A 26,818-nucleotide genomic window follows, 5' to 3' on the forward strand; every position below is an offset into this window, starting at 1 on the left:
TTTGTGTGTGTATGTGTGTGTAAAACTGGTTCTCAGCCAACAGGGAACCAGGCTTCAGGGAAGAGCCTTTAATAGTGAACAGGCAGAACTAGTGACTAGTGATGTTTAAGAGACTGGGGCAGATTTACCAGTAAATGTTCCCATAAACAGCCACTTCCTTCAGTTAATTTAGAGCTATAACGGGATAATCCAGGAATCTCGTGCTTTTTTACCCACTTCCTGTACTCTCACTCGCTCGTTCACTTGTTTAACTACTCTACAGAGGGTTTCCTTTTATCTTAGCCGAACTTTTGAAGAATACGGTTTGGAGTGGATACGATTTTTTGAAAAGTCTCCCCAAGGCTTTAAATAAAAAAATACAGTAAAACCAGAAATATTGTGAAATGTTATTGTGATGGCAAAGCTGAATTTTTAGCAGCCATATTAGTCTTCAGTGTCACATGATCCTTCAGCAATCATTCTAATATGCTGATTTGCTTCTCAAGTAACATTTCTTATCAATGCTGAAATAATTTGTGCTGCTTAATATTTTTGTGGAAACCAGATTACAGGATTTGTTGATCAATAGAGCATTCAATATAGGCAAGTTGGTGGGTTTCCTCAATGACCAGGGGCCTCATTTATAAAACTTTGCGTAGGATTTGCGTCAGAAGTGGCGTACGGATGAAACATAGGACGTGCGTACGCACAGAAATATATAAAACCGTGCGCACGCATATCCTACGCCGTTTTCCCTTAATAAATCACAATCAATTCTAAATGTAGCGCAGCTTTTACGGCTTCATGTCACGCCCATAGTTGCCCATAAATAGTCCGTGAAACGCCCACAAGTTAATATTCATCGATTGCGAAATCATGGCAAATACAGAGAGGAAATCAAAAAAACTTAACTTCACTCAATGTGAAGTAGAAATTATCGTTGGCGAGGTGGAAAAGAGGAGAAAAATATTTTTTGGAGTGACACAGTGTGGGCATTACTAATGCCAAAAAGGCACTTGAGTGGCAAAAGGTTGCAGATGCCGTAAATGCTGTAGCCTCACAACCTCGGACCATAGCCAAAATAAAAAAGAAATGGTCGGACATTAAAGTCGAGGCAAAAAAGCGTCTAGCGTTCCATCGGCAGAGTGCCACGGGTGGGGGAAAGGGGACACCGGAGCTGACCCCTCTTGATGAGAGACTGGCGGCAATTATTGGGGAATCCCTATTAATCCCTATCCCTATTATCTACGTGGAAATGGGAAATAGTTCAGTGCAAATGTAATTTCTTGCAGCTTTCTGAATGGTTGAGACATACGTCATATGTTATTTTATCGAAAATAAAACAAACTAAAGGCATTTGCATGAATACCATGATTCCGTAGCTGATGAAGAAAATTTTACTATGAAAACAACTTTCCCCAGTGGACAATTAATACATCTATCTATTTATTTATCTATTTATCTATATATCTCCCTAATTATCTATCTATCTGTCTATCTAATTGCATCTATATCTGCTCCGCCAGACGGACACATTGACGAGAATATCAGTTTTGTACATTATTTCGTTCTGTTTACCATATTATTTATGAGGATGAATTGCATAACATGGCAATATTATTGCAGAACATATTTCACTTTTTTTTTTTTTTTTTGCATTTCTTTTGTAATTTTCGTTTGATTTCGTTTGTTTTACACTGCAGATCGATCAAACGGGTGTTCGTGTAGGCTGTTAATTGTAATACTTGCTTTGTGAAGTCTTCATGTTATTTATGAGAGGCAGTATTGCCATTTCTTTTACACAACGGTCAACAGTTTCACACTTTCACGTTTCTTCCATCTGCCGACGGTGTCGCCATTTCTCATTTCACCCGTTTTTGTGCGTACGCCTGGGTCAGAGCTTGCGTGAAGGACCGCACATTTTCCCGTCAAGTTTGCTTTTTATAAATACCAATTATTGCGTAGAGAGCGGCGTACGCCTTCTTTTGTGCGTACGCAACGTTTATAAATGAGGCCCCAGTTGACTAATTGGTCTTTAAGGGATAATTGACCCTGAAATTAAATTTCAATTTCAAATCTGGCATTACTCACCTTCCTGGCAATGACATCCCTGTATGATTTACTTTCTTTTGCAGAGCACAAAAGAAGATGCTTTGAATAATGTCTCAGTGTTTATTGTCCATGCAATTAAAGTTAATGAGGCTTACTGACTTTAATTATATGGACAAAAACAGGTCAGATATTCCTCAAAATATCATCATTTGTGTCCCACGCTTGCGCTACGTCCGATGTCATTGTCGCGCCAGTTACGCTTTTTTCATAAGTTGAATACGGAAGGCGCTCTGCCGGAAGCTTGATATTTTACTTATAACGTGTTAAATATGGATACTTTTCTGACAAAAAACCCATCAATTCACTTCAGAAGGCCTTTATCAACCCCCCGGAGCCGTGTAGATTACTTTTATAATGGATGGATGCACTTTTTTGGTCTTCAAATTTTTGGGCTGCCATTCACTGCCATTATAAAGCTTGGAAGAGCCAGGGCATTTTTTAATATAACTCCAATTGTATTCGTCTGAAAGAAGAATGTCATATACACCTAGCATGGATTAAGGGTGAGTAAATAATGGGTTAATTTTCATTTTTGGGTGAACTATCCCTTTAACTCCTAATGCTCGTAGCCAGTTTTGTGCCTGATTACAGTGCCATTATTCATCATTTGATCCTCATTTGATGAATTCCCACCGCCACGCCCTGAACCACAGCACGAATCTGAATTATTTCTGATTTTTTTTGCTCCCACTGAAAGAGATGCCCACACAATGATAGTAATTAAAAAATAAATGAGGAAATCCAATCTGCAATAGTGCTAAATAATTGTTTCCTATAGTTTAGGAGTAGAGTGTAGTAATTATAATTGTCTCAATAGAGGCCAGTTGGAGGTCTTAACCTTGCTAAAGTGTGTGTGTCATTGCACTGCCTGACCGAGTAAGATGTGTGTTTCTTCCACACCCTGCCAGGTCTGTTAAGGGCGACTTGTAACAAGCCCCAACATAATAACAGACCGAATCTGCCTTATCTTACCTCAGATACACTATCCACCCTTTAGTCACCCCCTCCTTCTGTTTCATCCCATCATCCTCTCTCCCTGTGTGTGTGTGTGTGTTTGCATAACATTAATGGGGAGACTTATTGATATTGCACTCAATAACACACAACACGCATATCTGCTGCTGTTCAGTGCGGAAACATTGACGCTTTGAGCTGTGTGTGTGTGTAATGGATTGACCTCAGTGCCATATCCTTTTCTCCTGAGGAACAAGCCACACACACATACACACGATGCAGCTGTTGGCCACATGGGCATCTGTCCCTGCCACTGGCAGCCACAGTCTGCTTTCCCATCATCCCTTGGGGCGGCAAGCTTGGCTCGGGCTCTGTTCTGTGGTTTATCTCCACCATTTGCTCGTCCTCTCACACTCCCTGATCTTTCCATCTCTATAGGATTCTTTCTCTTCACCTCTGTCTATTTTAAGCATTGTACGTCTTGTTTTATTTGGCTCGTCTCCCGTCTATATTGATTGGCATCCGTTCTCAGTGCAGATGTGTGTCTGGCACTGCCTGCAGGTCTGCCTCTGAGCCTAAAGTGTTATTTATGGATTTAAACAGACATTCTTTAATTCAAACCTCAGACTTGTGACATTTCCTGATCCTGTTGGGTTATCTTACCTGTTTTTCTTCATCAGAGATTCACCAAATGTCTTGAGTTTCTTCTGTGAGTCTGGGCATGGCACAAGAGATTGGATCCAAACAACCTTCCAGTAACCAGATGGTCACATTAAACAACACAACGACCAAGTCATTAGCAGGCCGCGAGCTAACTCTGAGCCACAGCCTGAGATCAGTGCGAAAATTAAACTGAGGCGTAAAGATTCTTTTGATTGGGATTCTTGATAACAATAATTGTTTTCACGATCATATATTCATCTGAGATTCATGACCTGTGTATTTGGAGTTCCTGTATAAGTCAGTGCTGTGGTAAAACTACCTGACCCGATGCTTTCTCAGTTTAACCTGAGGCTGTGTTTGTGTTTTCTTGGACAAACCTATGGCATGAAAACGGAAACTTCTTTTCAGTTGGGTAGAAAGTTACATGGTGTTGAATTGTAATGAAACTTGTTTGCGCATGATGTTGTGTTTATAAAAAACAGAGGGATATTGGATCGGCTCATTATCACTGCTGATAGATCTTTGATTGTCAAGTGGTTGATGTCAGTTTGTCTCACGCAGATATTGCAAATACAGACAAATATTGTACATTGTCACATTTTCTAGTCTTCTCCTCCGAGCCCCTTCTGTCTCGTGCTTTGATTTATGATGGGCAGCATATGCTGCAAATGCGACCGTGTTCCCCTCTGTCCCAAACACACATGCATATAACTTGTTGTGTATAAGTAGTTCACATGATAAATGTAAGTTAACACTAAAGTGAATATATGCTTCTAGTTTTAATCATTTAAACAGGCTTTTGAAGTTTGGGCAAAAACTTCTGGCAGTGTTGTGTTTTAAATTTTTTTAACAGCTCTGGATGTCATATGGTGATTGTGAAACACACGGGGCACTTCACTACATGATTTCATGGTGAAATTTGTTATTTTCCATGTTAATCTGGTCAGTTTTGATCAAGAACAATCCACTGTGTCTTTAAATCAGCGTGAGCAGCGCGGCAAATATAGACTCGGCGGCGAAACGATCGCGGCACTGCTGCTTCTGCTTCTGCTCCTGCGATGCACTGCCGTGCCGCCTCTGCTTGCGATGTGAATGCTCTAATCTGTTAACATGGGCGCCGAATAAATATGTGCTGCTTACCCCCTGCTAACGCGCCTGCCACACTAAAATCAAGCACGAGAATTGACGAGTCCCTAGTGTCAACGTTACTGTGTGTGTTGCACTGAATATTTTTATTGCTGGGTGCCTGGGTGGTGGTTGTTGTTACAATAGTGTGACTGTAATTACGGATTAATATTTGCACAGGAGTTCATGAAGTGCCCTGTCTTAGAGCTTTTTACTGTGTGTAAAAAAAAACCGACTTATGTTCACTTCTGTAAAAAGTTGGCTTAGTTGGTTATTATTGCTCTATATAATTCAAATGGTTCTAAAGCAGAGAGAAGAGAAACATTTCTCATTCAAAGCACTGAAAGCAGTGATTTATGTTTTCTTTTTCAGGTTTGAAAATGCCACATCTAATACCCTGTACCATTCAATTTTATTTTATTTAATGACATTTATGTCAAAGATACAGGAGAGTGATAATACACACATAACAGCCAATACAATCTGTTGTTCAATATCTGACTGCTTGTATTGCCTCATGACTGATTAAAAATTTGCCTTGTTGTGTGCAGTAGAATTTTGCTGCATCGCAATGCATCGTAGAATCTAATTGAATCGAATCGTTACCTGGTGAATCGTAATCGAATCGAATTGTGAGGGCAGTGCCAATGCACACCCCTAACAACTCGTATTCTTTCGGAAGTTTCATACGCAAATGTTTTAACAGTGGCTATTGTGTTGGGTCCTTGCCACCACGAGATAAATCGGCATTGCAAATTGAGCTTGACTTGAATCGCCTTCTTTTAACTGAAAGTACTGCCAAGCAACACGTTTTCTGTTCACGAGTTCCATTTTCACCTTCTCACAGTCTGCATTCGAACGGTCCACTTAAGCCGCGTTTCCACATCAGGAACTTTCCCCAGGAACTAGGGACTTTGAGCTGGTACTTGGTGTGTTTCTATCGCAGGAACCAGGGTCTAAATGAAGTTCCGGGTAAATATTTCCCCCTCCGATAGACCCTGCTCATGAGGTAAACACTAGTAAACACCTTCCCTTAATCAAAAGCTGGCGTAATTACGTCGACCAGTGTAGCGCGTAGCTACGCAAGTCTAGGGTTGGGTTCGGTGGAAAAAAATTCTAAGGTTCGGTAGAAACCGAACCCTGTCAAAAAGCCCAATATTCGGCTGAATCCGAAACCGAATCCTGGATTCGGTGCATCCCTAGTGATTATAAAGGGAGTGTTCTTTGATCTCTTTCTGTATATAATGGCTCTATATATGGCTTGATTTACTGACGAATAAACAGCAATAAACGACCATCTAACTGTACAGGAATCATTACATATATATAAAAAAAACCCGGATCACAGATTAGGCATTAGAATTAACATGGTTACTTACATACTTCCTACTCACAATTCTGTTTGTGGCGAAATTGTGACTGATTTACCAAAGAATCCACAGTGAAATGTATATAAATAATACTCTACTAAGACATTCACATAGTTGAAAATAAATATCCACTTTAGCATTGTTATTTTTAGTCCAGTGATCCTGTATCTCTCTTCTCATCTCACTAACTCGCCAGTGGGCGGGGCCAAAGATGTGATGATGTAGAAGAAGCATAGACTGTAAAAAAATATGGACATAGTGTCCGTGACGTCACCCAGAGGTTTCTGAAGAGCGTTTCTGAAGCCTAAAGTGTGGCCGTTGCCCATCTTGACAACTGAAAATGGGCTAAGAGGAGCTAACAGGTGGAGTGGGTGGAGCTAACAGATAGCAGACAAACGGCTAGTAGGGACAGCAGCGGCAATACACCTGTCACTCAAGTGACCACGCCCTTAATTATGCAGAACTTTAAGGCTTAATATAATTTAAACGAATGAGTTATAAAAACATTCACCCCCCTCACAGTTGTCATGACGGGCAAAATTAGCTGTAAAGACCAAAACCACAATTTGTACCTGGCTGTAAACATGTATTTTTCTGCTGTAAAGTTGGGCATTTTAACATGGAGCTCAATGAGATTCTGCTCCCTACTGGATCCTGTCCCTAGCGGCCAGTCGATGAATTGCAGTTTAAGTTACTTCCATATATTGGCTTCAAGAGAAACTGGGGGAGGTTGCCGCTTGACGACATTGATCTGATTCTGCAGAGGCAGTCTTTTGTCACTCTATTACGTCATAATGTGACAAAATCTGAAACTAGTTGTTTTCGGAGCTTGCTTTCAATAAAAATGTTTTTGAGCTAAAAGGAAGTTTTGAGTTCGGAAACTTACAGTGTTTTTATAGTACAGTGACCTCTTACATGTCAAAAGATCAAGGAAAATTTTATTTCTCAATTCATGACTTGACTCATGATGGATGGATGGATGGATGGATGGATGGATGGATAGTTTGGTAGATGTTAGGTACACTAGAGGATTAGTTATAGGATGAGATAGACGATTAGAAAATATAAGGATGGAGATATATATATATATATATATATATATATATATATATATATATATATATATATATATATACTGTATATATATGGAAAATGTAAAGATGGATAGGTACTGTAGACGGTTAGTTAGATGTTTGAAGGATAGATGACAGACAGATAGAAAATGTAAAGATGGATGAATGGATAGATTTTGACTCTTTATTCTGCTATCAAGACTTGACTTTGACAACTCACTTCGGATGAATGACACCCTCTCGTACAAATCTAATCAAAGCAGCTCATCCTCGGCAGTGTGTGATTACTGTTTTCTGTCTGGTTTGTCCTCATGCAGGCAGGCTGCCATTGTGTCTCTGTTCTGAGAAAGATGTAAGGAGGACAATAGAGCTGTCCATTCCACAAGCAGCAGAGCAGCGTATTCTGAGAAAGTTAGAGAACTCCGAGCTTGTAATTTGCATGTCTGTGTCACGGCCCTCTCTGCCAGTTTATCGCGCTCCAAACCTCTAATTTATCCAGATCAGATTTGCACATTCTAGTGGTTCTCATTCACTCTGCCGCCCCATTAATTACAGAGCAGCTCTGCTGTTTGCAATCTAAGATCTCATTTCTGTTTCTCTTCCCTCTCTCACACAAATACTGTCACGTTGGGACATTTTTTTAATATATTTTTTTTTGTTTGTAAAACATGAGAAGATGGATTAAAGGGTTTTAATGGTTCTTTGCAGCATTTTGGGTGAACTATTTTTTGCTATGTAGAGTTCTTGAATCTTGGCAGTTTAGTTTTTTTGAGACTAAAAACTTGAAATGTTATAGGTTCTAGATCAGCAAAGAAAAGTCTTCTGGTGTTTCAAAAGACCAATAGAACCTAAAAAGTTTCTTCTCTGGCATCATAGGAACTTAAAAAACAATTCTTGTGGCATCTGTCGCATATGCTCTGTGTCTGTCCTTGGACTTTTATGTTGAAGTGTTTCCTGCGCTTTATTTTGTAGTTCTTTGTAGTTTTTCTTGTTGATTAGACTCCCCAGGTTTCCCATTTACCACTCCCCCTTGGTATCTCGTTAACTTAGTTTCCCTTTGTGTTTATATACCCCAGTGCTTCAGTTGTTGGTTGTCAGTCGTTGTTCCTGTATGTGACTTGTCGTTGGTCTCCTGTTGGTTCTCTGTGGATTATGCTCTTGTTCCCGGATTATCTGTGTTTATGTTTTTGAATAAATGTTTTGTGCTGGCATTTGGATTCTCACTGTGCCTCATCCCTTCTCTCACGTAACCGCATCAGGCTTTTAAAACATTTTTGGACCCTTAATTTTTAAGAGTGCAGATGAATCTACAACAATTCTCAAAATTGTTAGCTTTCATTTCGCATGTCTCATTTATTTCCTCCTCCTTACAAATACCCTTCAACCAGAAGCATTTACACATGCTTTTCATGCTCAAGCTCAACCACCATTATTTTCAAAGCTTTTGGATCGTCTCTGTTTCCATGGAACTCTGGGAACGCAGTGATTATAGGATGTTTGTAGGGCTTCATGCTGGGAATAAGACAGCATCCTGTCAGAGATGCTTTTAATGTTTATTTTCTGCAGTTTTATTCAAAGTTTGTTCTTATTTGCATCATTGTTTGTGTGTATTCATATAATTATGTATATAGGGCTGAGACCTTTTTTTAATTTAAAATGTATTTTCCATTTGTTTAGTTTTTACAAATTTTCACTCTTTGACTGTTAATTTCTATAGTGTTTTCTACTTTCCGTTTAGTCTTAGTTTTTCAGTATATTTAGTTTAGTGCATTCACAGCTTAAAACTATAATTTTTTTTAAAATACACTTTATTTTTCAGGTGTATTTATTTTAAGGTTTTATTTTATTTACGTACTGATTAATATTAAGTAAATACATGTACTTACTATAGGGTTAGGGTTTGTTTAGGGTTAGTTGCATGTAATTATGCATAATTTATAGTTGTTACAATATTAACTACATGTAATGCGTGACAATGACACTGTAAAATAAAGTGTTACCTTTTTTTAGAATTCAATGGAGAATTTAATTTTTTTTATATAGCTGCAAGCAGCGATGACGGGCCCAAGCTCTGGCCCCACTGTCAAAAATATGCTTTGCAATTTAGCATCCTCAAGTTTGGTGGCGATCAGATGAGTATATCTAGGAGGAGTATATCAAATTCCAGGGCATGCATTTTTTAAACAACTCTAAATAGCCAACTTACATTTACATTTACATTTAGTCATTTAGCAGACGCTTTTATCCAAAGCGACTTACAAATGAGAGCAATAGAAGCAACTACAACAGTCAGAGGCTACAGTATGCAAGTGCTGTAACAAGTCTCAGTTAATCTAACACAGAACACACAGGATTTTTTTTTTTTTTTTTTTTTTTTTTTTTTTTTTTTTAAATAAATTAGACAGACAGAAAAATGAATAGAATGTTAAGTGCTATTCTTGATTGGTCAGGTGCTGCTGGAAGAGATGCGTCTTTAGATGTTTTTTGAAAATGGCTACAGACTCGGCTGCTCGAATTGAGATAGGCAGGTCATTCCACCAGGTGGGGGCAGTCCAGGAAAAGGTCCGTGACAGTGATTTCATGCCTCTCTGGTATGGCACCACAAGGCGTCGTTCACTGGTAGAACGCAAACTCCTGGAGGGTGTGTATGTCTGAACAAGCGAGTTAAGGTAAATTGGTGCAGAGCCAGTGGTTGCTTTGAAGGCGAGTACCAGTGCCTTGAATTTGATGCGAGCGGCTATTGGTAGCCAGTGGAGTCTGATGAAGAGAGGCGTGACGTGCGCTCTCTTCGGCTCGTTAAAGATCACCCTCGCCGCTGCATTCTGGATCAGTTGCAAGGGTTTGATAGTGCATGCCGGAAGGCCTGCTAGAAGAGCATTACAGTAGTCCAGTCTGGAGAGAACAAGAGCTTGGACCAAGAGTTGTGTGGTCTGCTCAGATAGGAAGGCTCTAATCTTCCTAATGTTGTATAATGCAAATCTGCAGGACCGGGTTGTTGCAGTAATGTGGTCAGTGAATTTTAGCTGATCATCGATCACAACTCCAAGATTCCTGGCTGTCCTGGACGGAGTTATGGTTGATGATCCTAGCTGAATGGAGAGATTGTGATGAAGTGCTGGGTTGGCTGAGACCACAAGCAGTTCAGTCTTTGCAAGGTTGAGTTGCAGGTGATGCTCCTTCATCCAGGCAGAAATGTCTGTTAGGCAGGCAGCAATACGAACACCAACCGATGGATCATCTGGTTGAAATGAGAAGTAGAGTTGAGTGTCGTCTGCATAGCAGTGATAGGAAAAGCCATGTTTCTGAATGACCGATCCCAGCGATGACATGTAGATGGAGAAGAGAAGTGGTCCAAGCACTGAGCCCTGTGGAACTCCAGTGGCTAGATGATGTGACTTAGACACTTCACCTCTCCATGACACCCTGAAGGACCTACCTGACAGGTAAGACTTGAGCCACTGGAGAGCAGTTCCTGAGATGCCCATCTTCATGAGAGTTGACAGGAGGATCTGGTGGTTAACTGTGTCAAAAGCAGCAGACAAATCCAGTAAGATAAGTACTGTGGATCTGGAAGCCGCTCTTGCCTGCCTCAGTGCCTCCGTAACTGAGAGCAGGGCAGTCTCAGTTGAGTGGCCGCTTTTGAAGCCTGATTGGTTGATATCCAGGAGGTTGTTCTGTTCAAGAAACGTAGAGAGCTGGTTAAAAACACGAGGTCAAACAATAACAAACCAGACTACAACAAACAGCCAACTACAGCAAACAGACAGCGTTCTAAAGAACAGCTGAACTACAGATCAAATGAGGAAAATGTAAACAGAACTCACACACTAGCTGTTTTCCCTGATGTTCGATGCTTCTCTCTGACTCAAAGTAAACAATGAACGCTCTATATAGCACGCTGGCTTATGGCCACGCCCAGTGAAACGCGTTAGTTCGCACGAGGTCAAACAATAACAAACCAGACTACAACAAACAGCCAACTACAGCAAACTTACTGTTGGGTGGAGCTAAAGACATAGAGTGCGAAAGATGTTCAGCCCGATGAGATCTATACATGTACCGAATTTCATTCATATATGTGCTACTATGTATCCAAGATTTCAGATTCAATTCTGGGGGCACCTTAGAGCCCCCCTGTCATGCCCGTTTACCAGCTTTGGCCGGCCCTAATGGCCGCATGCACATTTTCAAGAGTTTTGGAGCATGTTAAGGGCCCCAAAAGCATCCGAAACCTTGAAGAATAAGAAGAAGAATCCTAAGGAAAACAATAGGGCCTTCGCCCTTTTAGGACTTGGGCCCTAAAAAAACTCCCAGATCCAAGGCTGCTGGAAAGTGACTGGCTTCTGTTATCACAATCTTTAGTAGTAGATTACAGTAATGAAAAATAATCCTGCAATAAAGGATGTCCAGACTAGAGCAAATATAGATGTTGGAATCTTTATAGAGAGCGAGAGGGGGAGTGTGTGTTCAGAAAGGTGGATTCTAGGATTCTTGCTCTTCTAACTCTCTCCTCTGGTTCACACCCAGGGATTATGGGCTTTCTTAGTACACCATCATTAAGAGAGAGAGAGAGAGAGAGCGAGAGTGAGCCTTTTTCTTTGAGACATTGTATTAAAGAGGTAAAAGATTGCCTGTGTATGTTACTGCATGTCTATGTATGTAAGACTTGATGAGTGTTTTGTCGTGACAGTGTTTGGAAAATGAGGTAAATGTCTAGATTCTAGCCGCAGTGTAGCTCTGAAATCAGGCGAAATTCATTTTCAAATAGAAAGACTAAAGACTGACCATACAGAATGAGTTCAGAATTCACATTTTAATTTTAATTGTGAATGTTTCTGAGCTGCTATACTCTTGTTTTTATAATACTAAGATTATCAGCATGTCAGGAATATGTTTCCATATTTTTCACAAGATGGTGCCATGTCAAAGTACAGGGATCGTTGTAAAACAAAATAATCAGATGAGACGATGCATGAGTCTGAGAGGTATGATATTAGATACAACATTATAGTCGACAACCAGCGGAATTTTATATAATAAATGCATATCGGAATCAATTTGATTTTGGATTGCAAAATGTTTACAGCACTGAAATAGATTTATTGAAAAACTTTGGAAAGCTCAACTCAACTCAATTCAGAGCCATAAACATTTGACCAAAAAAAAAAAAAGAACTAAATATTGTTGGTCAATGCTATGGCGTTTGAAGTGTCTAGTTGTAGGGATGATTCATGATCAACCTCCATTGTGCCCTTGGGTTAGACACTTTAATGTTAGTTTGTGTGGCGTCAGACCATAACATGGGTTAATTTCATGCATTAGGAATCCTTTTAATAATTTTTATCTCTGTAATCCAATATTGAAAATAAGAGCACCCACACAACATTCAGTCAACGTTCACAGTCACAAACAACCCCATATGCATATTTCTTCTATTTGTGTTTTGTGTGTTCTCGTCACATCTTAAAATTGGGCGATGAATAATGTATTTTTAGTGTGTGGGTTGAAAATTTACCCTTTCAGAAATAATACTGGCAATTTTTTTGTAACAGCATGATAATAAGAGAGCGAGGTGTACTGCACTTGTAATTAGATGGCTTCTGTGTGTGCGTGCATGTTTAGGACTTGCTTGTTGGGAAAGGAGTGAACTTTCCATTATGAACTGATAATTCCTCTTTTTCTGTCACTTGAATTTTCCTCTCCACCTCTATCCTAATACTTCCTTCCTCTTCTACTCATCCTTTCACCCTGTGGCTTGTCCACTGCAGTAATTGAGTTCTGAATGGACAGTTCATTAGTGCAGTGGCTGCTCCAGAACCCAGAGGTGCCAAGAATAAGTGCGTCTGCTCAGTCAGCACTTCAGTTTATCCTTCAGTCTGGTCTCCAAACAGAACTGCCCGATTGATAATGTACTGCTTCAGCTTCAATTTTCCTCAGAACTGACCATGCTGATTCAAAATGTACTTTAAGACAAACCTCAGGAACAACATACATCAACCCAAACCTTCAGGATCAATGTGCATCAACCTCACTATCAAGAACAATGTACCTACTGTACTATTATATTATTTATTAATATTTTGAATTAGCTTCTCTGTTATTGAAAAGGATTTTGAATAATAATAATTAATAATAATTTGTTACATTTATATAGTGCTTTTCTGGGCACTCAAAGCGCTTTACATAGAAGGGGGGAATCTCCTCATCCACCTCCAATGTGCAGCATCCACCTGGATGATACGACGGCAGCCATATTGCGCCAGAATGCCCACCACACACCACCTGATTGGTGGAGAGGAGACAGAGTGATGAAGCCAATCGTGTGTATATTATGGGGATGATTAGGAGGCCATGATGGACATGGGCCAATGGGCAAATTTGGCCTGGATGACAGGGTTACACCCCTACTCTTTATCGAAGGACATCCTGGGATTTTTAAAGGGTAACTAAACCCCTGCTCAGAGCTTAACTCCACCCACTGGCAATTTTCAAAAAATGCAGGAAAAAGGGGCAGAGCCCGGCGGACACAGAGGGGACGAACCGAGGGCGGGGCTGAGCGGAGGGCGTGCACCTGAGACCCGCAGGGACGGGTTGATTGACAGCTGTCAGACTCGCGAGTCGCAAAGATGGAGAATGACTGGAGTGACGCCAGCTTTGCAACAGAGCGGTCATTTCTCCTACCTTCACCTGAAGTGGAGGAGGGTGGATTGTCTGTAGACATAAACCCGGAGCCTTATCAATGCGAGCCGCTGCTCAAACTGCGTTAACTCCCGATGCAGACGATGCTAGTGAAGCAGCCGCGCAAGAGAACCGACCTAATCTATCTGCGTCCGCGGCAACCGCTTGCGTGTCAGGGTTTGAAAGCGCGTCTCATGTATGAAAATTATCTGTACACATGACGGGCGGCAATAAAATCGCAAGAAAAGCCTGACGTGTACTGACAACTTCATTATTTAACCGTATTTTCTTCAATACAATGTTAAAGCATGTGTCAAGTGAGTTTCATTCATAATGTTTCCACTTCATGTAATATGACAGTTCATACTGGAGTAAAGCCGTTCTCATCATGTGATTGGGGGAAACATTTCTGAGGGCGTGGTGAGCTCGTGCTAGGGGCGCGGATTGTGAGCCGTTGGAGGTACCATCCTACGTCACGATGTACCACAACGTCCAATAGGAAAATTCAACTGCAGTAGCCACCGTTCAACCTTAAGAGGGCAGCACTTTGGCGGTTTTACACCATATTTTATAGAATTAAAACACTTTATACTCAAATGTCAAAACATTTACTCGAATCAATGAACAGCATTAATAAAGCCCCAGTATTACAGATCATTAACTAAAAAAAGTTGGTTTAGGGTTTAGTTACCCTTTAATGACCACAGAGAGTCAGGACCTCGGTTTATAACGTCTCATCCGAAGGACAGAATGGACAGGATTAATAGTTGCAGGATTAATAGTTGTAGTTTGTTTCAGTTAACCCTTGCATGAATGCTTCACCAATCGTTGTTACATATTCGGGTCTTTAGTGACCCTAACACAATATCTAACACGGATGGATCTCTACCATCCGTCGTGATAATATGAAATTAGAGTAACAATTACAGCAGAATAAAATAAAGCATATTTTCTTATATTTTGAGCTTGGAAGGGCTCAGTTTGAGCTGATGTTTTATACCATCATCACTGTCCTCGTCAGAGCTCATTTCCCAGTACATTCAGCGTCTGGATCATATTCGCGATCTCAAAAATATTCTCAAAACTATCATTTTCAACTACCTATTTAATTTTCGCTGACAGCTTCTTCACCAGATCCACCGTCAAGTGACAGTGACACTAATATTTATACGTTCAGTGCTTCCTCTGCAGTAAATCACTGAGCCATTTCAAGTTTTGCTGATGATACGTCTTATTCATTTGTTTTCTGCCTATGGTAACTGTAACGAGGTTTGTACGTTCGGGGAAGAAGGAGGCGGGAACCGGCGAACAATACAACAAACTTTAATCAAATGAACAAACAAACAAAGTGAAAATAAAAGCGGCAGCCCCTCACGGACGACTGCCGCACACATACATAAACAAAACCATAAATAAAAATACAACTTAAAATCCAGGCCTGGTCCTCTCTCGTCCTTCACTGTCGTCGCTCCTCCTTTATACTCCCGTCACTCCTCCGCGAGAGACGAGGCCAATGCGGCACGCAGCTGGCGCTCATCATCATAATAATGACCGCGGCCTCGTCCCGCTCTCACGGTCCCTCAGCCTCGCTGCTCGCCACATACCCCCAACGCCCTTCGCAGGCCGGGGGGTACCCACGAGCCTGCGCTCTACTCCCCCCCCCTCCCCGGGGGGGCGATCACGGCGGCCGCGGCACCTGGGGGTAAGGACAGCGAGGTGAGAGAATGGAGCCGGGAGCACGAGGAGCGACAGAGACGAGAGAGTGGAGAGAGGAGAAAAAAAAAAAAAATTGTCTGGTTCCCTGACACACTGCCGCTCGGTCCTCAGCCCGCCGAGAGGCTCTTCCTCGCGGTGCTATGCGATGGCACTGGATGCTCGGTGGACGGCTCGATCCTCCTCCGCCCCCTGGCGGCCGGTGGTGGCTCCTCCTGTCGAGGGCAGCCGGAGCGAATCCCATTCCCGCGCTCCCTGCTCCTCCCAAACATGGCGGATGGCAGCAGGCTCCGGCTCAGGGCAAGCGCTGGCGATTCCTCCGCTCCCTCTCGGACGGCAGCCACCCCACCTCGACCCAGGGGCACGGCAGCGAGTTCTCCGTCCCACCGGATCTTAATTCGCTCCAGCACCACCGCCTCGGGCAGCTCCTCGCCCAGTCTTCACGCATCCGCGCTGCCCGACCTCCTCAGCACCGCGATCCCCCTCAGCAGCGAGGGCTCTTCGACAGCATGTCTCTCCTTCCTCCCGGGCTTCGGCACCAGTGTAACGAGGTTTGTACGTTCGGGGAAGAAGGAGGCGGGAACCGGCGAACAATACAACAAACTTTAATCAAATAAACAAACAAACAAAGTGAAAATAAAAGCGGCAGCCCCTCACGGACGACACACATACATAAACAAAACCATAAATAAAAATACAACTTAAAATCCAGGCCTGGTCCTCTCTCGTTTACTGTCGTCGCTCCTCCTTTATACTCCCGTCACTCCTCCGCCAGAGACGAGGCCAATGTGGCACGCAGCTGGCGCTCATCATCATAATAATGATCACTGCCTCGTCCCGCTCTCACGGTCCCTCAGCCTCGCTGAACGCCACAGTAACTATGCGTGAAACGTCACTTCATCATTGTGTTTCAGACTTTGCCACCTTTTGGAAAAAATGTGAATTGCACTTATTCAGTCATCAAAGATTCAAATTTTGTTGTGCAGAAAAAATATACTGTTACACCCCTCGGGTCATTAGCGACCCTATACAGTTTTTGCAAAAAATGAATGGGAAAACAGGCATTCTTTTATAAAAAAAAATTATTTATGTTGTTTATAATGAATTGATTGAAGACTACTAAAAAGGTTGATGTCTAATTTTTTTAAATTAATGATGAGCAGGGTAATAAATGGCGTCTTGGGTAACTAAAGACCCGAGGTATACGTTTAAGGGTTAACAATAACAACGCTGACCTCAATATAGACCTTAATCATGTATTGTCAAACCTTTCTTGTTATTGTATCTCCACTATATTTTTTCTCTTTCTCTTAGTCTCACTCTCTGTATCAATCACTTTTCATCTGAGTAAATTGTTTTGTTTATTGCATCTCACTTTCCTTCTGAACTTTCTTTTCGTCTGTCCCATTTGGCAATTAGCAAATATTCTATGGTAATAAGAGATCTCTCACCCCTGTTTCTGTAGTATTTAAAGGCTGGCCCATGCTAAAAGATTTTTTAAATCTTATCAGATTTTCAAAATGTGAGGGACCACAAATATGATGATAAAAAAATAATACATTTAACGGTTTTGTTCGTATAGTGTGTGGAGTGTCGCAAAGTGACTAAGACAGCACAACACACACTAACAAGTTCCATTCACAAACAATAGGGGTGTGACAAGACATTTATCTCACGAGACGAGATACGAGATTGGATTCACGAGAACGAGACGAGATGTATTTTTAAGAAATACTCAATGATGAAATACATAACTAGACAAATAGTTTGCAGGTGCATTTGAAATGTTTTAACTCATCATCTTGTAATGAATGTCATTTCAGTTCTACTTGAGTATGAATTATCATATGCAGTAAAAGACAACAAGCACTGTAAAGGTTTTGCCAAAAACTCAACTGACTGGCTTCTTTCCTGTATGATTGTCTCTTCGCCTTAGAACTGCACATGAGCTTCTTTTGACCTCCTAACTGAACTCCTTCCCACAAATTGATCATAGATGTTAAGTGCAAAAAATAACCATAATACCATAATCAAAGTACTCAATATTCAAAGTGCAAATAGATACCACATTTTTCTCCAAGCATGATACAGAGCTACGGTATGGTTACAACAAGATAGCCTATATTGGGAGATATTTTTGTACCTCAGGGAGCTGCTTTCAAACAGCGGTAACGTATTGAAATCGCGTTTGAATGCGCGCTCCCTTTTATTTTTATTTTCTGCTGCGCAGCGAATCCTGCGCCACAGTCCAGTCCACTAACATGTAGGGCTGTGCTCAGAATATCGATACAACGATACATCGTCATGAACTCCTGACGATGCGCGTATCGATACAGCAGCTGCCGTATCGATACTGTGTGCTTTTGAATGTAATCAACGCGGCGCGAGCAGCAGTCATTCTGCAAATTCGACAAAATGGAGAAGAGGTTTTCAGTTAATGAATGAATGGAACATTGCGCCGCCTCACATCCATTAAATAGCAGTACTCTTTGTGCTTTGTTGCTATTGATATAAAACAAAGTCTCTGATTTCAAATTATGTCCATTTTATTACGAAATTCAAAAACATAAATACCGTTTTGGCGCTGTGGCGTGAGATCACTTTGGCACAGCTCAGCTCTAGAGAAGCGGTCACGTCACGCGCAGTGCACGTGAACGGATCTTCTCTTCTGCTTTAATACTAAATACCAGTTACAGCGTGAAATAAACATGAATGAACATCTGAACGTGTGTTAGAGTACAACTTACCGAAAATCCGTATCATGTCACATGGAATCACTCGATCAGTGTTTCAAACGCGGAAAGGCGTCAGTAAAACAGCTTGTAAACAATGTCATGTAACGTCACATTTACAAAAATACATATCCAGTGTCCATATTCGTTAGTCAGCTAGAAAAATGTATTTTAGAGAGGAGCATTTTGCTAAATAAATGCCCCATATTACATATTCATTATAATTTTTAATGTTCTTCAATATTTAATGCATGTTTGAATGAATCTGGCAAGTTTTTATGACAGCCACCATTTAAATGTTTATATTTCAAAAAATATGTTTATGATTATGTAATTTGTAAAGTTAATATTATAACTTTATAATTATAAAAAACATTGTAATTTAGTGTTTGTACAAATCAGTTCATTTTTACCTTTAATATTATAGTACAACTGACTCCAATAGTTTACAGCATTAGTTAATAGATTTGTTTTCCCAAATTTGTTTTAGATTTTAGATTTATCGCGAGATTTGTTTTACATTCCAAAATTTGACATGTATTGTACCTGGTATATATACAAAATAATCAATATTGAATCAAGCCTTTGGGCCTTTCCAAAGTCTTTTTGTGACAATGTATTTATTTCATTTAACTCATTGTTTTTTTTATGACAAAAACAACATTGTTTTTCAGTTATCACAACTGTTCTAACACTGGTTATTCAATAAACAGATATTACTGTTACTAAAAGAAATTTAATTCCAAATTGATCCATATCGTGATACTTATCGTATCGTGACTTCAGTATCGTGATGCGTATCGTATCGTGACATTGTTGGTGATACACAGCCCTACTAACATGTAACACACACTCGTAACACATGCTCAATGCGAGCGCTTCACTAACACACACACTCAATGTCTTCTTGTTACGTGATCAGTGGCAGTGCTGCGCACTATGGTCGACTCGAACAGCTTGTGTTGGATAAGCTGATGGAATTGAAGCCACTGTTATCCACCTGAATTAAATTGTTTTTATTTTTATAAAAAGCACAATTAGAGTGGAGGCGTAATGTAAAGGTAGCATTGGCATATTCTATCCTAACTTCACCTTCACTCTCCGTCAGATCAGGTCATGACAATATGACACGAGACGGCTTTTCACCTCGACGAGAAATCTCGTCACAGTTTAGTCTCGCGAAATCTCGAGGCACGAGATCTCATCACACCCCTAACAAACAACCAAAGTCCCGACTGTGAACATGGGAAATCTCGCAAAATATCTTTAAAGAAATATTGGGGATAATGGTGTTTGTACTGCTTTTTACTGAAAACTTATGTGGGGAAAAGAAAAGGGTTTGGATGCAGTCATGTTATGCCTTTCGTCTTCCGTCAGCTCGCTTTCTGACAGGGTATTGTTTCGTTGACAATCTACAGATTGCATGCATGTTTTTCTTTGAGTTTCCCCCAAGCAACAGGGGATATTTAACATGTTGGATATTTACAATTTGAGATCGGTGCGGCCCAGACATTCTTCCAAGCAGATTCAATCACACCACAGGAAAATCAAATCAAATAATCTGTAGAACCATCAAGATAATCGAGAGAATTGGGTCCAAAATCGGCCTGGCTATCTTGTAGTGTGTGGGTGCCTTTAGCAGTTCAGACACATTTCTCTATGGCCTCTTACAAGACTCTAATTAGCCTCATTTCTAACTTTTAGTTATGGCCTTTCTTCTCTTTTTATTATTCCAAAGCAGTATTTTCTCCCCCACTGTCTCATCAATACGCTCACATACTTCCAACCAACACCTCCCACAGCACACACACCAACAATTAGACTTTATAATGCATCATTTCTGTCAGGAGATCTAGAAGTCCAAGCCATATTGATCTCCTAAGCTGTCAGGACAGAATGCCGTCCATATCATGGAAAAGCCAAACAGTAGATTGAAGATTTAAGCTTCCAAGGGACCTCAACCAAAGGTCGATTTCTGCTGGGGCTTCATGGTGCAAATAACAGCGGACCATCTCTTGATGTTTTTGTTTTTGTCTCTTTCTCTTTCTCTCAGCTATACTGCAAGAGTGGCGGGCAGTGGAATTTGTGCTCAAAAACAGAATCCAGAAGTAAGGGTCCGAGATGCTGACCCTGTGCTTATGGATGTCAAAACCAGACTCGAGCTCTTCAACATGGTAAGGCATTTTATGATTTGGTGATGGTACTGCACATATCTGCCACATCTTAACCCCTTGCTTGTCACCCCCATGGCAAGTGGGGCATTTTGACATACCCATAATAAAAAGGCTGCTGCTCACAAGTTATTCTGAATAGACACATAACCGATATATTTCTAGAAAGCCAACACTTGAGAGTTTACAGCTGAAGACTCAGAATTACTCAGACAGTTATTAATATGGAGATAGGCTCAAACATAAAAACAAACATTTTAAATATTAAGAATATATTTTTAAATGTATAACAATTATTATTTGAATGTAGTATAACAACTTATAACCACAACTAAAGTGAAGCCACAAGTGTGGGCATGCTTAATTTCAAATCTGAGGCCGTTATGTCCAAAACTATGAATTTTATGAAACATTTTCTAAGACTACCTATACGTGAGTAGAGTTCCTGCAGAAGAGCGACCTCTGACCTGCCACTTGACGTAGGATGTAGGAGTAGCGTAACCTTTGGTGAGAGTAGATGCCTCTCACGGTTAAAACAAATAGCACTGGGCAACAAACTCAAGCTCCTCCGACATTTCTCTTTAAAAAAATGTGTTTTAGACTTCTAATTCGTGACCGGTGTTTTGTTTTGCTCTATCCTCTGCACTTCCACATTCGTCAAATATGTGATGTGTCGGGTCAGAGGTCACTCGTCCACTGGAACTAGACTCATGCACCTTCATTCTTTAGTGACCTTCGTTCTTCTTCGAAACACAAAATAAGATATTTTTGATAAAATCCAAGAGGTTTCTGAACCACCCATAGGCAGCAACATCACTGCAACTTTCAGGGCCCAGAAAGACATTGTTAAAATAGTCCATGCATGTGACTCCAGTGGTTCAACCTTAAATGTTATGAAGTGACAAAAACGGGCTTCCAGGCCAAACAGACCAAAATGTATTCTCGTCGCTTCATAACATTAAAGGTGGGATAAGTGCTTTCTGGGAACCGATGTTGATATTTCAAATCACCAAAACAAACACGCCCCTATCCCAACAGGGTCTCGCCCCTATTTTGATAGCTCCAGGCAACGACTATGGCGGAATCTGCTGTGCCAGCCGGCCGAGGGTGTGATGCCATCAATAAGTGAAATAGTGTGTTGCTATGGTAAATCCAGCAGAAAACGCATTCGCCGTGTTCAGAGGGTTAAAGCTACACTATGTAACTTTTCCGTCCGCTAGAGGTCGCCTGTTCAAAACAAAGGCGTAGTTTGATGACACTACGTTTGAGCGCAGAATCTTGGGACATGTGGTCTTCACCTCACAGCCGGTGGAAGAGAGTCAGGATAGGACTCAGGCAGAAATCATGTTCATGGATGCGATTATTAACATTACTATAGTATTAAGCAGAGCAGGACCGAGTGTTGTGGAGCTGAGCAAGGCCGCAGGAGCGATTGAAGAGCGGGAGCGTGTTATTATGGCATAGTCGCAGGTGGGACTTTTATTATGACACGGTCGCCGGCGCCACTTCCACTTTTCCAGTCATGAGTATGAGGTAACGCAGCTCTGTTTATAATATTAGATACATCTGTGTGTTGAAAAGGAAGTTATGACGTTCGCTCAACGGCTGCTATGACACTTGTTCACACTGCAGTGAGAGTTAAGCAAAAATAAAATAAAACCGGAAACCGAGGGTAACGCAGATATGACGCAATCGACAGGCGACTCTATCAAACGCATAGCTGACACGTCCCGGTTCGTTGGTTAAAATAGCAATTTCTCACGATTTACAAATAGTTGGAAACATTTGGGATATTCTAAGTACTCAACTGAACAAAATATATAACACAGGCCTAGTGGTTTTTGGATATTTTACTGCAAAAATCTTACGTAGTTCACCTTTAACAGGACTGAATGAGAGGAGGCGGGTGCGTGTCAACTAACTGTCGGTCGGAGAGGAGAGCACAGCTGGTATTGATACTGTAGAAAATTAGTATCGTATCGTTTCAGACATTTCAGTATCGATCAGTGGTGGAAAGAGTACTGAAAAAGCATACTCAAGTAAAAGTACTGTTACTTGTCAAAAAATGTAGTGCAAGTAGAGTAAAAGTAACTGTCCTAAATACTATTCAAAGTAGGAGTAAAAAGTAGCCCTTTTAAAAGTACTCAAGAGTAGTGAGTAGTGAGTGTATTATGCTATGAATGTTTTTCCACCTTATACCCTGCAAATTAAAAATGTAGCTTACTCTTTTAAGAACAAAAAAACATAAGATCAACAGTATTTCAATATTTCTCCAAGTTTTATTTTTGACTACTAGAACTAAAAATACAGCCATGTAATATTTGAAAAAGCAACCAATAATCTGGTAACATTTATGACAACCAGTCTGTAGAGGTTTTCTTGCGGTTAATTAAAAAAGGTTGCAAAGCATTGTACATTAACAATTTTATGTTAAAAAAGCAGTTCTTTCTTTTCAAGACGCATTCATTGTACTGCTGTAATTTCAATGGATGTTTTCTCTGTTAAAAGAATTGACTACACTTCACTAATCAGAATCGAGTAACTCACAATTTTCACCACTGATTATTTTTGCTTGTAATTAAAAACATACACCTGATTTAAATATAAATCTGATGTTTTATGAAAGTTATTTGCTATATACATGGACTACAATTTTAAATCGCTATGAGAACACATTACATTCAAATATGCACTTGTAATGAGTATAAAATCATATATGATTTGTTTTTATATATGATTTGTAATGAAGTGTACCGCCCCTTTAAGAAACACTCTATCCTCGCTCAGTTGATAAGCTATGCTGAGATGAGAATGTATGTTGGCTCACGGAGCAATTTCACGATTTAAAGGTAGGGTAGGTAGGATTTGGTTAAAAAACTTTTTTTCCAAATTTGTTTAAACTTTCTTTATATATCAATACATAATTAAAATGTAAGTACTCTGAAAAAGAAAGTATGAAAATTGAGTGTCTGTAGACCTCTCACGACTGTTTTAAAGACAGCTCATTATTTCCATTCACTCCACCTTCTCCCTTCTGGGCTCTTTCCAAAGCCACGCCCCCAAAACACATGAACGCGCCATGCCGACCGTCAGCTGAAAGACGCATTATTTACCTGAGGCGAGCGGTGACATCATGTCAGAATCACATGTAATAAAAAATCTAACTTTATCATTATGAATATAAACAAATAAAATGTCTTTTAGTACTCACTATCAAGCTAGATTAACGATACTGGTAAAGTTTAAAATACACACACAACACAGTGTCTACGACACACACAGATACAAGATAAAAGCATCAGTAAACATTGGTAGAGAATATAAAAACAAACCGCGGAAATAAACGTGCAGGTAAAGTTCCCGGTGAACATGGTAAAAGAGTTTAGACAGAGGGTAGTAGCTAAAGCTAACTTAGTTCTAAAAAAAAATCCTGGATGCGGTGTACTAGCTTTTACACATGCATTTTGTTATCATTTTGGTTTTCACAACAAAATCCGCCCAATTGCTACTCAAAACTAGCCCAAAACAAACCCAATCGTGTTTCTCCGGTAAAAATTTCTTTTGGGGGGGTAATATATGTGTCTTTTTGGTAGGGCTGCCTGCTAAAATTCGCAAATCTCGGGGCAAAATATCACATAATTGGGGTCGCTTCAACCCGCGGACATGAAAAACAGCCCGCGGCAACAGTGTTTGAAGTAGCCCGACTTGGCAACACTGGGGTGCGCGCATGTGGGCAGATCCTGGAGCAAAAGCGGTGGTAGCCATGGTAGCGAGAGAGAGTGACAGTCGCCCAAGCCAATCACTTGTTTTGGCCCGAACGAAAATAATGAGCAGTGTTTATTGCAGATTAAAAAGTCTAGAGTCACTCGATTTTTATACTCTCTTTTTCAGAGTACTTAAATTTTAATTATGTATTGACATATAAAGAAAGTTTAAACAAATTTGGACAAAAGTGTTTTAAATCATTCTGACCTACCCTACCTTTAAGTCATCATACAGTAACCAGCAACAACCCCCTTTCATAAAGCGCGCGTGCCTCTCACTCAAGGCTGGACGCTATGGTTGATATGACGGGAGTCACACGCGTGACTCATGGAGACAGGACTTATTATTCGCCTTGGCCAATCACGTTGACTGGACAAAAATAAGCATAATGTAGCGACTGCAGGTTTAGGGAAAATAGCGCAGTAAAAGTACCGATACAGCACTTAAAATGTACTCAAGTAAAAGTACACTGTTTTTAAACTACTTAAAGGGTTAGTTCACCCAAAAATGAAAATTCTGTCATTAATTACTTACCCTCATGTCGTTCGACACCCGTAAGACCTCCGTTCATCTTCGGAACACAAATGAAGATATTTTAGTTGAAATCTGATGGCTCTGAAAGGCCTCCATTGGCACAATGCACGGTTCACTCTCAAGACCCTTAAAAGGTACTAAAGACGTCGTTACCAAGTCCATCTCACTACAGTGGTTCTAAAATAACTTTATGAATCGGCGACAATAGTTTTTGTGCGCAAAAAACCCCTAAATAACGACTTACATAGTGATGACGATTTCAAAACACGGCCTCATGAAGCTTCGAAGCGTTATGAATCAGTGAGTCGAATCAGCGGTTTGAATCACCAAATTTCAGCAGTTTGGATCGGCAAATTTCAGCAGTTTGGCGGTTTGACACGCGATCCGAATCATGATTCGACTCACTGATTCATAACGCTTCGAAGCTTCATGAGGCCGTGTTTTGAAATCGTCATCACTATATAAGTCGTTATTTAGGGTTTTTTTGCGCACAAAAACTATTCTCGCCGATTCATAAAGTTATTTTAGAACCACTGTAGTGAGATGGACTTTGTAACGACGTCTTTAGTACCTTTTAAGGGTCTTGAGAGTGTAGAGTACCATTGAGCCAATGGAGGCCTTTCAGAGCCATCAGATTTCAACTAAAATATCTTCATTTGTGTTCCGAAGATCAACAGAGGTCTGACGGGTGTCGAACGACATGAGGGTAAGTAATTAATGACAGAATTTTCATTTTTGGCTGAACTAACCCTTTAATAAAGTACAATTCCTGAGAAAAACTACTCAATTACAGTAACAAGAGTATTTGTGATTCGTTACTTTACACCACTGGTATCGATACATATCGAAATATCGATATTTCGGACAACACTAATTAGCTGTTTATTGTCTTCCTTTTCGGACACACTGCGAGCTGACGCTTGAAACAGACAGTGGTTTAACATTATAGTATGTGGAAATCAATGCGTCTTTATCATCGCTGAAGTGAACGACGTCGTTGATTTCTCAACTCATGACCCCTTTAAGACCGCAAAACGCTACCTTGGTGAGGCCATACATTGTTTAATTTGTGAATATATTTGAAAAGAAATCTCAACTTTTCCAATGATAATCACATCGGACAGTGTTGTCGGCCCTCTGTAGGCAGTCTGAAGAAATGTGCTGAAACTTCAGAAATGTCTCGCTGTTGTTGCGTTGTGATGTTCTCTTCTCGTTCTGATAGACCTGATGGAGCAGCCATGCATTAACGGTGTGGCAGAGAAAGCAAGGGCAGATGGCTCTTTTTCAGATGTGAATTAAAACAGCTCATCAAAGTGATCCTGATGTTCTTCAAAATGAACTAACAGATGAAACCTCCACCTAATTAACGGCAGCCAGTACAGACTCCGAGAGGCGTTTTACAGCTTTGGCTGTGGAGGGAAGGGAGTTTTGCATGTCACATGTGGAAGTAAGGCTGATTGTGATGGGAAGTAACGGATTAAAGACTGGCAGGGGCTGTAGATGTAATCCGTGCAGACTGACCGAGCGGAGTAGTCACCTGACTGCCTCAAGAACCGGTGACCTCAGTAAACAAGTGTGAGAACATCATGGACTAATACACACGTACAGTATATACACAATTGCTTTAAAACACATGCATATTTGTGTTCAGTTTGATATTATAATGAAAATAATCCAGTGCGTCAAAGCGATCATGAACTGTAAATTGATGTATTATTTAGTCTACTCCAGTTATGTTTATTAATGATTTGAATTGACAAAATACTGTAAAGTTCCATTAATAATAATAATTATTATCTTGGATAAGAAACATACGTAGAACATACATACATAAAATGTATTGCTCTTTCTTTTTACTCTTTTGCGCTTTCTTTTGCTTTTCCTTTTGCTGTTTCTTTTTATTTCATTCCCTCCCTCGCTCGCTCTTTTTCGTTCACTCTTTTTTCATT

General features: G+C 40.5%; 1 protein-coding gene across 2 annotated transcripts in view; it reads left to right on the forward strand.

Moving 5' to 3' along the window:
* Nucleotides 1-26,818, forward strand: part of gpc5c (glypican 5c) — a 217,465-nt gene that overhangs the window by 111,854 nt on the left and 78,793 nt on the right. For both annotated transcript variants that reach the window (XM_079819171.1, XM_079819172.1), the window contains one exon: nt 20,453-20,573. In XM_079819171.1, coding sequence (XP_079675297.1) covers nt 20,453-20,573 — 121 coding nt within the window. The remainder of the gene's footprint in view (nt 1-20,452; nt 20,574-26,818) is intronic.

The sequence above is a fragment of the Gobio gobio genome (assembly GCF_949357685.1).
Source record: "Gobio gobio genome assembly, chromosome: 6".
Taxonomy (NCBI): domain Eukaryota; kingdom Metazoa; phylum Chordata; class Actinopteri; order Cypriniformes; family Gobionidae; genus Gobio; species Gobio gobio.